The sequence below is a fragment of the Myotis davidii genome, unplaced genomic scaffold (genome assembly GCF_000327345.1).
Source record: "Myotis davidii unplaced genomic scaffold, ASM32734v1 scaffold545, whole genome shotgun sequence".
NCBI classification, from domain to species: domain Eukaryota; kingdom Metazoa; phylum Chordata; class Mammalia; order Chiroptera; family Vespertilionidae; genus Myotis; species Myotis davidii.
This window is the reverse complement of record NW_006296634.1, coordinates 360,610-375,742: the sequence shown is the minus strand read 5'-3', so window position 1 is coordinate 375,742 and position 15,133 is coordinate 360,610. Positions and strand designations below refer to the sequence as shown.

The window sequence follows — 15,133 nt, the reverse complement described above, 5'->3', positions numbered from 1 at the left end:
GCATGTACCTGGGTTGTGGGCACATCCCCAGTGGGAGATGTGCAGGAGGCAGCTGATCGATGTTTCTCTCTCATCAATGTTTCTAGCTCTCTATCTCTCTCCCTTCCTCTCTGTGAAAAATCAATGAAATATATTTAAAAAAAAACATTTAGCCTTCCCTTTAGCTTTCTCATAGCTCCACGTGGAATTCATGGGAGTGATGATTATTCCTAAAAGTTTGTAGAGCCCGGCCAGTGCTGCTCAATGGTTGAGCGTCATCCTATGAACTAAGAGATCACAGTTCGAGTCCCAGTCAGTGCACATGCCCAGGTTGGGGACTCAGTCCCCAGTAGGGTTCATACAGGAGGCAGCTAATCAATGATTCTCTCTCATTGTTGATCTCTCTCTCTTTCTCTCTCTCTCTCTCTCTCTTGCTCTCTCTCTCTCTCTCTCTCTCTCTTTCTCTCTCTCTCTCTCTCTCTTGCTCTCTCTCTCTCTCTCTCTCTCTCCCTCTCTCTCTCTCTCCCTCTCTCGCTCTCTCCCTCCCCCTCCTTCCCTTCCTCCCTCCCCTCTCTCTCTTCCCCCTTTCCCTTCCTCTCTGAAATCATTAAAAATAAATTCTTTTAAAGAGGTTAGTAGAAACAAAATTTGTGGCTACTAATATTTTAGTCCCTAACATAAAATACAAATTAACGTGTTAAAAATAAAAATTATATACTCTGTTTGTTAAAAATTATTCTATGTAAAATAGTGTATTTTTCTACTTATATTTGAGAGTTTGGTGGTGGTATCATGCTAATTGCATGATATGACCACCTATCTAGAGAAAAAAAATGTATAATATAATGTACATGTTTTATAATAGATAATTCATTTTTACTGAGTTCTTTTCTCTTTTAACTAGCAATTGCTATTCCAGAAATATAGTATTAGAGAAGGTAATAATTGGTTATTGACAAATGTAGAGTGAGATTTTTACTATTATATGACTTAAAATATATTAATCTTATTGAAAATTTAATTATAATACTGTTTCCTTACACTTGATATAGTTGTTTGGTTTTTTTTTTTTTTTTAAAATATATTTTATTGATTTTTTACCGAGAGGAAGGGAGAGAGAGATAGAGAGTTAGAAACATCAATGGGAGAGAAACATCCATCAGCTGCCTCCTGCACATCTCCTACTGGGGATGTGCCCGCAACCCAGGTACATGCCCTTGACCGGAGCCGAACCTGGGACCCTTCAGTCCACAGGCCGATGCTCTATCCACTGAGCCAAACCGGTTTCGGCAAGTTGTTTGGTTTTTAAAAAATACATTTTTATTAATTTCAGGAAGAAAAGGAGGGAGAGAGAGGAGAAAGAAACATCAGTGATGAGAGAGAATCATTGATCGGCTGCCTCCTACATGCCCCCTACTGGGATCAAGCCCACAACCTGGTCATGTGCCCTGAGTAGGAATTGAACCATCACCTCCTGGTTCATAGGCCAATGCTCAACCTCTGAGACACGCCTGCTAGGAGATATAAATTGTTTTTTTTAGTGGAAGCATGTTTTGGCCAAATCATAATTAGATTGATAAGTGATTTTTCTAACTAGATTTTGGCCAGGGTGACTGTTTTTTTGTTTGTTTTTAAGATGATAAAAGCAGATTTCTGTGGTTAATCTCCCTAGTAACTGTTGCCATCCAGTGGTTTGTTTCTGAAATGTCAAGTGGGATAAAAAATGCTTTTCCTTTCTTCCACCCCTTTGTTTAAATTCTAGTTGAAGCTACAAACCACGCTCATTTTTTTTAAACAGATTTAAAACAAGACTTTTGAGAAGAGAGACAAAATTTTTGCCTTTAGCATTTAAGAAAAGATAACCTACAAGAGAAAAACAGGTAGTTTGTGTGTGTGTGTGTGTGTGTGTGTGTGTGTGTGTGTGTGTGTGTGTGGCGGGGCCAGATTCCCTCTTGTCCTATTTTTTCCACCTTTTATTTTTGTACTTTATCAGAGGTAGAATAAAAATCTGCAATATTTAAGACTTGAAATAAACAGTTTTGCCATTGGCAAATACCACTATTAGGTGGGTATTTCATGTTTGCTGCTGAATGAAGCTGATGAATAGAGATGTGCTGTGTACATGTATCATCAGGCAATAAGGGGAATTTCTGTAATTCTTCAGCAATATATAAGAAACTATGAGACTTTATATTCCTTTGCATAATGAGTAATTTCATTAGATATGTCATAAATTTGGACTTACCCATTTTATAGACTTTTTTTGGTACTATGTTACCAAGCCTTTATTAAATGTACAGAATTGGTCTTATTTACTATTTTCATGTAGTTATAAATTGTTTCCACTTTTGCTGGCCAGATATATATTGAGGTGATGCTATGTCACTCTGAATTTCAAGAGTATGTGTTTCAGTGGGTTTATCAGTAAGATATTTATGAACTGCTAAAAGTAATCCCCAAGTATTCCCAAAGTAATAGGCATAACTGGGTTTTTAAAAAATTCCACATTATAAAATTTTAGAGGAGATAAGACAAAATAATAATAATAGAATTAAGTGCTTTTTGGCACATCTGGTTGACACAAATATCTTTAAATCACTTATGTGTTTAGTTATATGTGACTATAAAATCCTGGGAATTTTAGATTTTCCCAAGTGTTGTAGCTATTTCAAGTTTTTTATCACGTGGGTCAGAACTTAAATATAGAATGGCTAAAACTACATTTGACAATTTACGTGGACATCACAAGAAAAAGAAAAAAATTGTAACTGAATTGATGGTGTTAACTAAACTTACTTTGGTAATCATTTTGCAATATGTGCATCATATGAAATCATTATGTTGTACACCTTAAATTTATACAATATTGATGTCAATGATACCTCAAGAAAACTGGAAAAAATGAATGGGGGAAAAAAGAAAATTCAAGTGAATGCTGATTCTCAGTGAGTGTCATTCTTCCAGTTTTAAAAGGCATAACAGATAGCCTTAGTGGATAGCCCTAGTGATTTGGCTCAGTGGATAGAGCGTCGACCTGCAGTTATTCTTTCTAAAGCCACAATTGTACTCTTAAATTGAGATATAATCACATATCATAAAATTTAACATTTTAAAGTGTACAATTCAGTGGTTTATGGTACATTTACAAGATGCAGTATTCATCACTATCTAATTTCAGACATTTTCATCATTCCAGAAAGAAATCTCAGACTTGTTAGCAATCACATCCATTCCTCCCTCCCTGACTCTTCAGTCAACCATTAATCCCTTTGCTGTCTATATGGATTTGCTTATGCTGGACCTTTCATATAACTTTTTATTCTGGCATGTGTCAGTACTTATTCCTTTTTATGGCTAAATAATATTCCATTGTATGGATATACCACATTTTGTTTATCCATTTATCAGTTGATGGACATTTCCATTTCCATTTTTATGTCTGCATTATATCATAATGCAGCTATGAACTTCTGTGTACAAGTTTTTGTGTGAACACGTATATATGTTTTCAATCCTCATATATATATGCATAGAAGTAGAATTGCTGGGTCACTTGATAATTCTATGTTTGATATTTGAAGAACTGTCAAACTGTTTCTCACAGTGGCTGCATCGTTTATATTCCCATTAGCAGTGTATGAAGAGGACCTTATGTTTTTTGTGTGGACCAGTCATCATTTTCCAATGCATCTTCAAGCCTGTTTTTTATTTCATTCCTTTCCACCTCTATCCCCCTCCCCCCATCTGACCACCTGTTGAAATTCTATGCTTCCTTAAAAACCAAACTCAGATACTACTTGTGCGATGTCTTCTTAGATTACTGAGGCTAGAAGTGACTTCTCTCTATTGTGTATAGTTGTACCATATATTTCTCTTTTAGGCCTTTTTGTAATCATTGTTTGAGTCTTTGACTTATTTCTTCTACCATATTTTTGTGCTCTCATGGTGCTTTGTATAAAACAGGACTTCAGTAAATATTGGAGAAACAAATGGGAGAGGATTGAAAATCCTTAACTTGGATTTTTAAAATGTTATATGATACATATACTCTGTATTTGGCTCTATAGTAATATATAATACCACATCAGACCAATACTTTTTATAAAATTGAAATGTTAACATCTAAATACCATCTTCAGTAAAAACATTCCAGAATTTGGAATCATGATTTTATCTATCCTTACAAACTGGCAAGTATATGTACCTGCAAATACCTAATGTTGTGGGCTTATAACAAGCTCTTAGTTGTACAGTTACCTTTTGATATAATTTGACAACTAATATTCTACATTTATCTATTGGCATGGATCTATAATGCCATCTTTGTAATTACATATTAATGAAGCTGCGTTGTATTATACAGTACTAAGTACATACTAGTTCATAGTTCATTGCTCAATGTTATTAGGTCTGAAGTTAAAAATTTATTTTGTAAAATTATAGTGTACTAGGTAATAAATTACATCCAAATCATTCTAACTTTACTGTCTTTATTAGGATACTTTTATTTGGTGTCCATTGTGGAAACTAATAATCAACTAGCTAAATATGCCAAATAGTGTAGTCCAAATACGGAGGTGCTTTGTTTATAAATTTGTGATATAGTATTACCTAGTGATTAAGCGCACAGATTCTGTAGCTTAGTGGCCTGGATTTGAAACCTAGCTTTGCCATTTATTAGCTGTGTGACTCGGAAGAAGTATTTAACCTTTCTATTCCAGTTTTTCTATCTGTCTACAAAAACTGTTAACTATACTTACCTGGCAGGGGAGATACCATGATCACAAAAACTGTTAACTTCCCCAGGTATACATATTTATATATTACTAGAGGCCCGATGCATGAAATTGGTGCAAGAGTAGGCCTTCGCAGCCCCAGCTGTCTTCGCTGCCTTGGCCTTTGCAGCCCCGGCTTTGTCCAGAAGGTTGTCCGGACGGTCATTCCGCTGTTTGGCTGTTCGGTTGATTTGCATATTATACTTTTTTAAATTTTAGATAGACATATATAGGTATGTAAATATGTACTCATGATTATATACTATGAGTACTCATGTTCATGTTTACTTACATGTACATATATACTTTTAGCAAAATAACGACCATACTGTTTTGAATCTTGTGGCTTTCACTTAGCTTGATGGTTTCTCATGCCATTCAGTATGCTTCAAAAACACTGTGTATAATGACTGCATAGTAGTCCATTCTGTGAATGTTCAAAATGTATTTACCAAATTTCCCATTGTAGTTTTTTCTTTTTCTTTTTGGAATTTTAATTAATGCTGCAGTGAACATCCTTGCATAGTTTTGTCTAGCTTTCAGATAAGGTATATCAACATATGTGTAACTCCATCTATTGAAAAAAATCCGCATTATTGGTACACCTGGTAAATTTTTAATAGATTCCTTAAAATGGAATTACGAGGACAAAGAGCATGAACTTTAAAAATATATATTTTTATTGATTTCAGAGAGGAAGGGAGATAGAAACATCAGTGATGAGAGAGAATCATTGATTGGCTGCCTCCTGCCTGCCCCCTGTTGGGGATCAAGCCCAAAACCCAGGCATGTGCTCTGACTGGAAATCGAACCTTGACCTCCTGATTCATAGGTTGGCACTCAACCACTGAGCCACACACTGGAGAAGGGCATGAGCTTTTTAAGGCATTTTGACGCATTTCCAAATTGCTTTCCAGAAAAGTTGTGCATATTTTATTTAAGAGAATTTATTTAAAATGAACTTTATTTGAAATTAGTGGGTTGTTTTTATTTTCATAAGTTGATTTTGCTATATCATTTATTTTAATGAATATGTTTTTAGACCCAGAGGATCAATGAACAAATAGGTATGGTTCCTAATCTCATGGAGCTTGCTTGTCTCTAGGACTGCAGTTATTTGGCAGTGGATTACATTATTTTAAAGAGTTAGAATTGAATAAATTAATTAGAAACAAGGAAAAGTTGTGCCTGATGACTTATCTATGCTATCTAGTCTTTTTACTATGTAGTCCTGTATACATCATATTGGGGGGTTATGTTCATAGATTTCCTTCACTGAAAAAATGCTGCTTTTCAGCTCTGTGTTAGGCACAGAAGATACAATGCTCTCTAGAAAACTTGAATTTGGTATGTCTATGTTATATTTGTAATCAGAGCTAAAGATAGGAGATAGTTGGGAGGCTCCCTCAAAGTCTCTTCCCATAGTCCCATATTTCTGCAGTAATTTATCTGGTTATACTTAAATTCCAAATCAGAAGTCATATTACCTTAAATTGCAGTTATTCTAACAATATTGAGATCAGTTTAATGGATATTGCATCTTTAATTCATAAACAGGTTGAATCATTTATTTTGGACCAAGAAGACCTGGATAACCCAGTGCTTAAAACAACATCAGAGATATTCTTATCAAGCACTGCAGAAGGAGCAGACCTACGCACTGTGGATCCAGAGACACAGGCACGACTAGAAGCATTGCTAGAAGCAGCAGGTGCGTAATTTTTGTTTTCTCTTTTTCAACTCTTTAAAAGTCTAGATTGTTATACAAAGTTATATAAGATTACCCCTAAATTATATAACACTAGAGGCCCGGTGCACAAGGGGCGGGGGAGGTGTCCCTCAGCCCAGACTGCACCCTCTCGCAGTCTGGGAGTGGGCCTAAGCCATCAGTCAGACAGTCTTAGCGCTGCCGCAGAGGCGGAAGAGGCTCCCACCACTGCTGCTGCGCTAGCCACCCATGAGCCCAGCTTCTGGCTGAGCAACGCTCCCCTTGTGGGAGCACACTGACCACCAAGGGACAGCTCCTGCATTGAGCATCTGCCCCCTGGTGGTCAGTACGTGTCATAGTAACTGGTCATTCTGCTGTTCGGTCAATTTGCATATTAGCCTTTTATTATATAGGATTTTGTGAAATTTGAAATCTCTATACAATATATTATTTTTTTTACCCTGAAGAAAACATTCACATTTTATATTTTAAAAATTCTTGGTTGAAAGTTTTCTGTGAGTGATTTCTGGGCTCTGCACTAACATATTTAAGGTATTAGATAATAACCTAGTTATCAAGGAAAATTTATTACTAATTATATTATAAAATAAAACTGTGAAAGGTAAACTTAAATTTAATTCATCAAATTATGAATCTTTTAACTGATTTAGGGAATTCTATGATTATTTTAGTTTATGTATCTTAATAATAGATTGCTTTTTTTTTTTTACTTAGAAAATCTTAAATAAAAATTGAACACAAAATTGGATCAGCTCTAGTCAAATATACCAAGCTATATCAACTTATTCTGAACTAGCAGAAAAGAAAATCTGTGATAAGCATGCTTTCTTAAAATAATAAATACTTATCACTTTTATTTTTCAACCTGCTTCATTATTTGCTACACAAAATTTCCATTATACTGTAATGAAAACCTTTTATCTCCTAAAATTATATTTTGAGAAGGAAGTTAACTTTTTTCTGATATTTGTATATTGCTTTTGAATGTTCACTTTGTATGACACTTCCTTTATTTACTTAACACATTGCAGACCAGTAGTTTTATTGCTAGCTTTACCCAGAGGCCAGGTAAGTTTCTATCGAACAAGTACAAAAACATTTTACAGCCCTAACCGGTTTGGCTCAGTGGATAAGAGTGTTGGCCTGCAGACTCAAGGGTCCCAGGTTCGATTCCAGTCAAGGGCATGTACCTTGGTTGCGGGCACATACCCAATGGGTGTGCAGGAGGCAGCTTATCAATGTTTCTCTCTCATCGATGTTTCTGACTCTCTATCCCTCCCCCTTCCTCTCTGTTAGAAAAATCAATAAAATATATTAAAAAAAACCAAAATACATTTTACATAAATGTTAAAGGCACACTTTAAAATTAAATACCCATTGCATTTTGAGGTTATTTATTACATGTTCTTACAACCTAATATCTTTTTAAAGTATGATACTTTGTAAAACACTCTAATATGAAGTGAGAATTCTCGTGATCCATCCGCAATGTGTTAATATAAATATATGTGCACATTACACATATGAAAGAATTTAATCTGGAAGAATTTACAGCTTATTTTTTAAAATAGCACCTGGACACTTCTTATGGAGATATATATGTTTTTACAGCGATATATATGTTAGGCTATGTTACAGCTATTAAAATACGGAAAATAAAAAATAAAAGTTTAAAAAAGTATGGGGAATGTCATTAAGCTTCTGAGTTCAATTGATTCTACAACAACACAGGAGGTTAGGGTTGTCAACCTCCATGCAATAAAAAATTCACATATAACTTTTAACTCCCCCCAAACTCAGTTATTTCTCAGTATTTAAGGGATTTGGTTCCAGGACCCTCTGAGGGTACAAAGTCCATGGATGTTCAAATTCCTTATATAAAATGGTGTAGAACAGTGCATGTAATTGGCCCTCCACATTTGTGGATATGAAACCCCAGGGAAATGTAGGGCCAACTGTATATTGAGAAAAATTCGTGTGTAAGTGAACCCGTGCAATTTAAACCCGTTTTCTTTAAGGGTCAACTGTCCTTTAATAAACATAATATTAAAGGTAGGTATTCAGGCCGAAACCGGTTTGGCTCAGTGGATAGAGCATCGGCCTGCGGACTGAAGGGTCCCGGGTTCGATCCCGGTCAAGGGCATGTACCTGGGTTGCGGGCACATCCCCAGTGGGAGATGTGCAGGAGGCAGCTGATCGATGTTTCTCTCTCATCGATGTTTCTAACTCTCTATCTCTCTCCCTCTCTGTAAAAAATCAATAAAATATATTTTAAAAAATATATTAAAAAAAAAAGGTAGGTATTCAGAAAAATTACAGCAACCTTTTAACACATTTGATATTGAAGGAAATAAGCAATGATACATTTGACCAAATAAAGACTAGGGGAAAAGTAGGAGCTAAAGAAAATTGAGTTTTTCTGTATTATTCTTAGAAAGACATAAATAGTATGTTAGGAATGTATTTACTTGATATCCTCTTGTTATTCCTTTAACTTTATCCTGTTATGAAAGCATAGGTACAATTTTTAGTGATTGACTTTTAGTCCATCTAATGTCTCTTTTTGGAATTGATGCACACTTAAAAATATATTGAACAAAATATGTAAGTATCCAGCAGAAGACTGTTTAATTTAGGGCAGGACTAGTAATTACAACAACAACAACAATAAAAAAAGGAATGAAGATCACATTAGTAATTATACTAGGTATCCCTCCCTTTTAGTCTGATTTTTTATGAGTTTCCTGGTTGTGATTTAGGGGTATAATGTATAATATTTCTAAAATGGGAATGCCCCTAGCCACCTTCTTTTTTTTCTGTGCTTTGGAACCTTACATTTTACTTAGAACAGAAAGAAAGGTGGAGAAAAGGCATTCCTATTTTCCAAATATTTTCTGGACTTATTTCCTTTCCTTTTCCAGACCAAATTTTTTTAGTGGTAGTACATCTTTACCCCTTAGTTTAGGCTGACACTCCACTGATGTTGTGAGCACTACTTCAGATCTCTAATTAAGGGTTTTAAATTCATTTCTCTGTTTTCTGATTCTCATGATTCTCACTCAGGACTGCCTCTTTTCTGGTACATTAAGCAATTTTTGTTTTTTTGATGTTCTTTTTTGTTGTTAATCCTCACCCAAGGCTATTTTTCCATTGATTTTTAGAGAGTGTGGAAGGGAGGGAGAGACAGAGAGAGAGAAACATCAATGTGAGAGAGAGAGACAGCGATTGGTTGCTTCCTGCATGTGCCTTGACCAGGGCCTGTGATCAAGCTTGCAACCTAGGTATGTGCCCTTGACTGGAATCAAACCTAAGACCCTTCAGTCTGTGGGCTGGCACTCTATCCACTGAGTAAAACCAGCTAGGGTCATTTTCTATCTTATTGGGCAAGTTTTCCCATTTTTTGTTGTTGTTCTCCAAAATTTGTTTTTACTATTTTTCTCTCATTTTTAGTAGTAACAGGCAGTGATACTGTCAACAAAATTTTTGCTTACAGTAGTCACTGATTCTAGATAAAACGATTTATTGCCAACTTAGACATCTGATAGTCCTACTTGACTGTGAGTGCTATGAGGACAGGAACTATGTCTTATTCCTTTTTGTCTCCCTTGTGTCTGGTACATCATAAGCAAATAATAAAATTAAAAATAAAAATGAATTTTTTAATTAACATTTTTTTTTATTTTAGAGAAGGGAGAGGGAGTGAGAGAAACATCAGTGATGAGAGAGAATCATTGATTGGCTGCCTCCTGCATATCCTTTACTGGGGATCAAGCCTGCAACCCAGGCATGCATTCTGACTACAAATCAAACTGTGACTTCCTGGTTCATAGGTTGACACTCAGCCACTGAGCTGCACTGGTCGGGCAAGAATGAATTTATTTTAATTTAAAATGTGGCCCTAGAAGATGGTTCTAAGTGGCTATTTGGCCAGAGGAAGAAACTATTATATTGTTTGTTGAACATTACAGAATATCCCCTTTGTTGCTACTGAAAACAGTCTATAAACAAATACAATTCTGTCCTAGAGATCTTATGGTATGACTATATACTTTGAAGGAAATCTCATTTATTTGCTAAAATAAGCATCCTATTAAGTTACATTTGGAGTTAAGTAGGGAACAAATTAATATTATATGCACTGATTGTAAAGATGGAAAGACTAAAACGTAGGTGATTATGATGGTCTTTTGACATTAGTGGCAAAATTGAAATTATCAGCCTAATCTTTCTTGTTTAGAAATGTAATTACAATTTGCACTTTTATGGTTTTCTTTCCCTGCACTTCTGATTGCTTGACGCACACTGAAGGAATTGGCAAATTGTCAACTGCTGATGGTAAAGCTTTTGCAGATCCTGAGGTACTCCGGAGATTAACATCCTCAGTAAGTTGTGCGCTGGATGAAGCTGCTGCTGCACTGACACGAATGAAAGCAGAAAACGGCCACAATGCAGGACAAATAGACACGTATGTATTTAATGACTTCTGCTGGATATTAGATGTTTTCTTGAATAACAAATTTTGGTTAAATATATCTTTTGGAGGGGCTTATAAATTTTAGTCAAGTGGATATTATACAGGGTGGACATAAGTGGGTTTACTGTACCATTGTGATATTCTTTTGAATTAATAAAGCCATTGTAATAATCATAACCTGCATGTCTTCTTGTGTATGAACAACTGTAAACCTACTTTTGCCCACTTTTGCATTTTAAGTTGATATATAAATGCGTATATAAATATCAATGTAAAAATGGATATTATATTTTTATCCTTACATTCTACTCATATTCATTAAGCGTCCTTGTGGAATGTATTAGTGTGAGAAAACAAACTGAATAAGATCTGGTTTCCATTTCTAAGGAAGTTACTTTTCCTAATAGTTACAGGAGTAAAGTTTAAATTAACTGCTTTGAATAATAATAAATAAATTGGTTGAAAATTGCTAAGAGAGTAAATCTTGAGAGTTCTCAGCACAACAAAAGAAAAAACCTACTTTTTTGGTATCTACATGAGATGATGGATGTTAACTAAACTTATTGTATTCATTTCATAATATATGTAAGTCAAGTCACCTTAAACATATACAGTGCTGTATGCCAATTATAGCTCAATAAAATTGGGGGAAATAATAAATGAAATGGATTGTTAATGCAATAATCTAGGTGCTTGCTATTCAAACATGGTCCATGTACTAGCAATATTAGCATCACCTCACAGCTTATTAGAAATACAGAATTTCGATCTAATAACTCAGAATCTGCATTTTAATAAGAAATATGGGTGATTTGTATGCACATTAAGTTTGAAATTCACGGATTTTGTTAGTAATCATTCTGCAATAAAATTTTTACTTAGATTTTTACCTTCTACTATTACCGAATAAAATTTTAAACCATAGGATTATATCTCAGATATCTTTGAGAATCATTACACTAATACAGTATTATTTAAAAACTTGTGCATCTAGTCCAGCCGGATAGCTCAGTTTGTTAGAGCATAATCCTGGTACACTAAGGTTGTGGTTTCAATGCCAGATAAATGGAACAACAAATCAATGTTTCTCTCTCTCTCTCTCTCTCTCTCTCTTCCTTCCTCTGTCTCTAAATCAACAAATTAAAATTAAAAAGAAAAACTTGTGCATCCTAATAGCTTTAAAAAAACTTTATTTAAAATTTAATATGACAATATGTTAGGATATTTTAAAATACAAAAATGACAACTATTTCATATTCGCTTATTCTGGCTTAGTTGATATCCATGAATAAGTATTGCAAACAGGATGCTCAGTAAACAAGGTATTCATACAGTTTTGTTTTTTACTATATCAATATTTTTCTGTGTACGACTATTTATACTTAATGTAATTTATGATCATGGAACCCTGAGTCTTTCTGGGTTGCTTAATTGTTGATGATTTTATTTTCAGTCGCAGTCTGGCAGAAGCTTGTTCGGATGGTGATGTAAATGCTGTTCGTAAATTACTAGATGAAGGCAGAAGTGTAAATGAACATACAGAAGAAGGAGAAAGCCTGCTGTGTTTGGCTTGTTCAGCAGTATATTATGAATTAGCACAAGTAAGCAGAAGTAATCTTTGGTGATTAAAATTATTGAAGGGTTTTGATGTTTTATTTTATCATTAATAAAAAAATTATAATTATAAGCCAAAGTCTTTCCTTCTTGGCGTAGGTAAAATAGAAACTGATACATAATTAATTTGTTGCCTGTACATGCAACTAGGCATGGCCCATTTTTCTACCACTTACTCAAAACTAGACCTAATGAATAAACTCTTAGAAATAAATAATATTTTAAACTTTGGAAATAATATGCAGCTATAATAGAAAGTGATGATTTATTTTCATTTTGCCAGATTACCCCAATTCTTTTAAATTTTTCCCCCTGTTGGAGCAATATTGGGAAATAGCCATGTGTTTATCAGTTTCTATCTTGTGAGTATAGTTTTGTTGTTCTCTTATTAGATAATCCCAAGCATAATACCAATTCTTTGACAAGCGCAGTTCCATTATATAATAGGATGGGTAATGTGATTACATACTTAAAGATTAATGTGTAATGGTATTGTAAAAATATAGCATCTAACTTGGTGTTTTGAGCACCGAATGCTGGCATATTTTCCCAAAGGTGATTATTTTTTATTTTTTATTATCCTCCTACACACACTCTAAAAGAGTATTTTCCCAGATTTAGCATATTCTCTGGAAATAATGTTAATAGTAAGAATTGATAATTTCTCTGTGTGTATGTGTTTTAAAGGTATTGCTTGCTATGCATGCTGATGTTGAAGATCGAGGGACTAAAGGAGACATAACTCCCCTAATGGCAGCATCCAGTGGAGGTTATTTAGATATTGTGAAATTACTACTTCTTCATGATGCAAATGTCAACTCCCAGTCTGCAACAGGTATATAGAGAATTATGTGTGAATTTGAAAAAGTAAATTTATATAATTAATTATAACCTGAGAGATAAAAATTTGATTCTTAGGGAAAACCAGTTGTAAACCTACAAAAAAATCTCAGCCCTTGTTTAGAATCTGACTAAAATACAGATTAATTTGATATCTTCAAAAGTCTTTAAACCATACTTAGATTCTATTTGGTAAGTTTTTCTGTAGGGGACAATTTTTTTCTACCACAATTATATGCATTGTTTTTAAAGAGGCAAAATTATGGACTGTATGTCTTATAATTTCTTTATCTCATTTAGTACAGCTCCCTTGACTTTAGATTATAGATTAACCTGAGACTTATTTTTTTTATAAGATATTTTTATTGCTTTCAGAGAGGAAGGGAGAGGGAGAGAGAGAGAAACATCAATGATGAGAGAGGACCATTGATTGGCTGCCTCCTGCACACCCCCCACTGGGGATCGAGCCCGCAACCTGGGCATATGCCCTTGACCAGAATCGAACCCAGGACCCTTCAGTCTGCAGGCCGACGCTCCATCCACTGAGCCAAACCGGCCAGGGCACCTGAGAGTACTTTTTTATCCATAAGGTTTTTCATGACACATGTATTGAATGCATTTACTAATAAGATATTCTAATGGCAGCATGAAAACTCCTCTAGTAAGGACTACTCTTTTATTTATTAACTGGTAGCCTGGTGCACGAAATTTGTGCACATTAAAAGGAAATTAATTGCCCTAACCGGTTTGGCTCAGTGGATAGAGCATCGGCCTGCGGACTCAAGGGTTCTGGGTTCGATTCCAGTCAAGGGCATGTACCTTGGTTGCGGACACATCCCCAGTGGGAAGTGTGCAGAAGGCAGCTGATCGATGATTCTCTCTCATCACTGATGTTTCTATTCCTCTCCCCCTCTCCTTACCTCTCTCTGAAAAATCAAAAAAACATTTTTTAAAAAAAAGCAATATCATGTAAGCTAATAAGGGATTTTATAGGGAAAATGTATCCTATTTTCATTATACCAGAATCTTTTATTGTTTTAGCACATGGATCAAATTTGTGGCCTTATGAGCCCCTCCGGTGTGGCTCAGTGGTTGAGTGTCGACCTATGAACCAAGGCAGCAGCACAGGTGTGATGGGGCATCGCCTTCCCCTGATCTCCAAGTCGCCTCCTGTCCCTGAGGGCTTCCAGACTGTGAGAGGGGGCAGGTCGGGCTGAGGGACCCTCCCATCCAGTGCATGAATTTTCATGCATTGGGCCTCTAGTTAATAAATAAACAGTAACAAAAGGATATAACAACAACAGAGGCATGATATAAAAATGACAAAAACATGATATGAAACCAACAAAACATGATATAAAAACAACAGTGATGCAAACAATGACTGATAAAGTGATTAAACTTATTCTAATATCTCCCTGTACACCACATTAAGAGTGAAAACATTTTCAGAGTGCTTGACTAATTTCCCTTGTGATGAAGTATTTAGAACTTTATAACATCACATGGTCTTCAAACTGGAGAGAAAGCAACATATACTGACCATGTGAAAAAACGGGTTCAGGTAGGAATATGCCTACTCTGTCTAGAGTTTGTCCTTGTGTTTTATTAATAGTCATCACAAATGCTGGCATCACGGGAAACCGTCATTGAATCAATTTAAATGGGAGGCCAGTGTCAGATGGGGACAAATTAATTCATAGAATCAGAACAACCTCTCCC

At 35.2% G+C, this 15,133-nt stretch overlaps 1 protein-coding gene across 11 annotated transcripts in view; it reads left to right on the top strand.

The window, feature by feature from the left end:
* LOC102774714 (ankyrin repeat and KH domain-containing protein 1) overlaps positions 1 to 15,133 on the top strand; it is a 134,672-nt gene that overhangs the window by 19,418 nt on the left and 100,121 nt on the right. For all 11 annotated transcript variants that reach the window (XM_015569608.1, XM_015569607.1, XM_015569609.1 and 8 more), the window contains exons 2-5: positions 6,312 to 6,465; positions 10,792 to 10,948; positions 12,411 to 12,558; positions 13,259 to 13,406. In XM_015569608.1, coding sequence (XP_015425094.1) covers positions 6,312 to 6,465; positions 10,792 to 10,948; positions 12,411 to 12,558; positions 13,259 to 13,406 — 607 coding nt within the window. The remainder of the gene's footprint in view (positions 1 to 6,311; positions 6,466 to 10,791; positions 10,949 to 12,410; positions 12,559 to 13,258; positions 13,407 to 15,133) is intronic.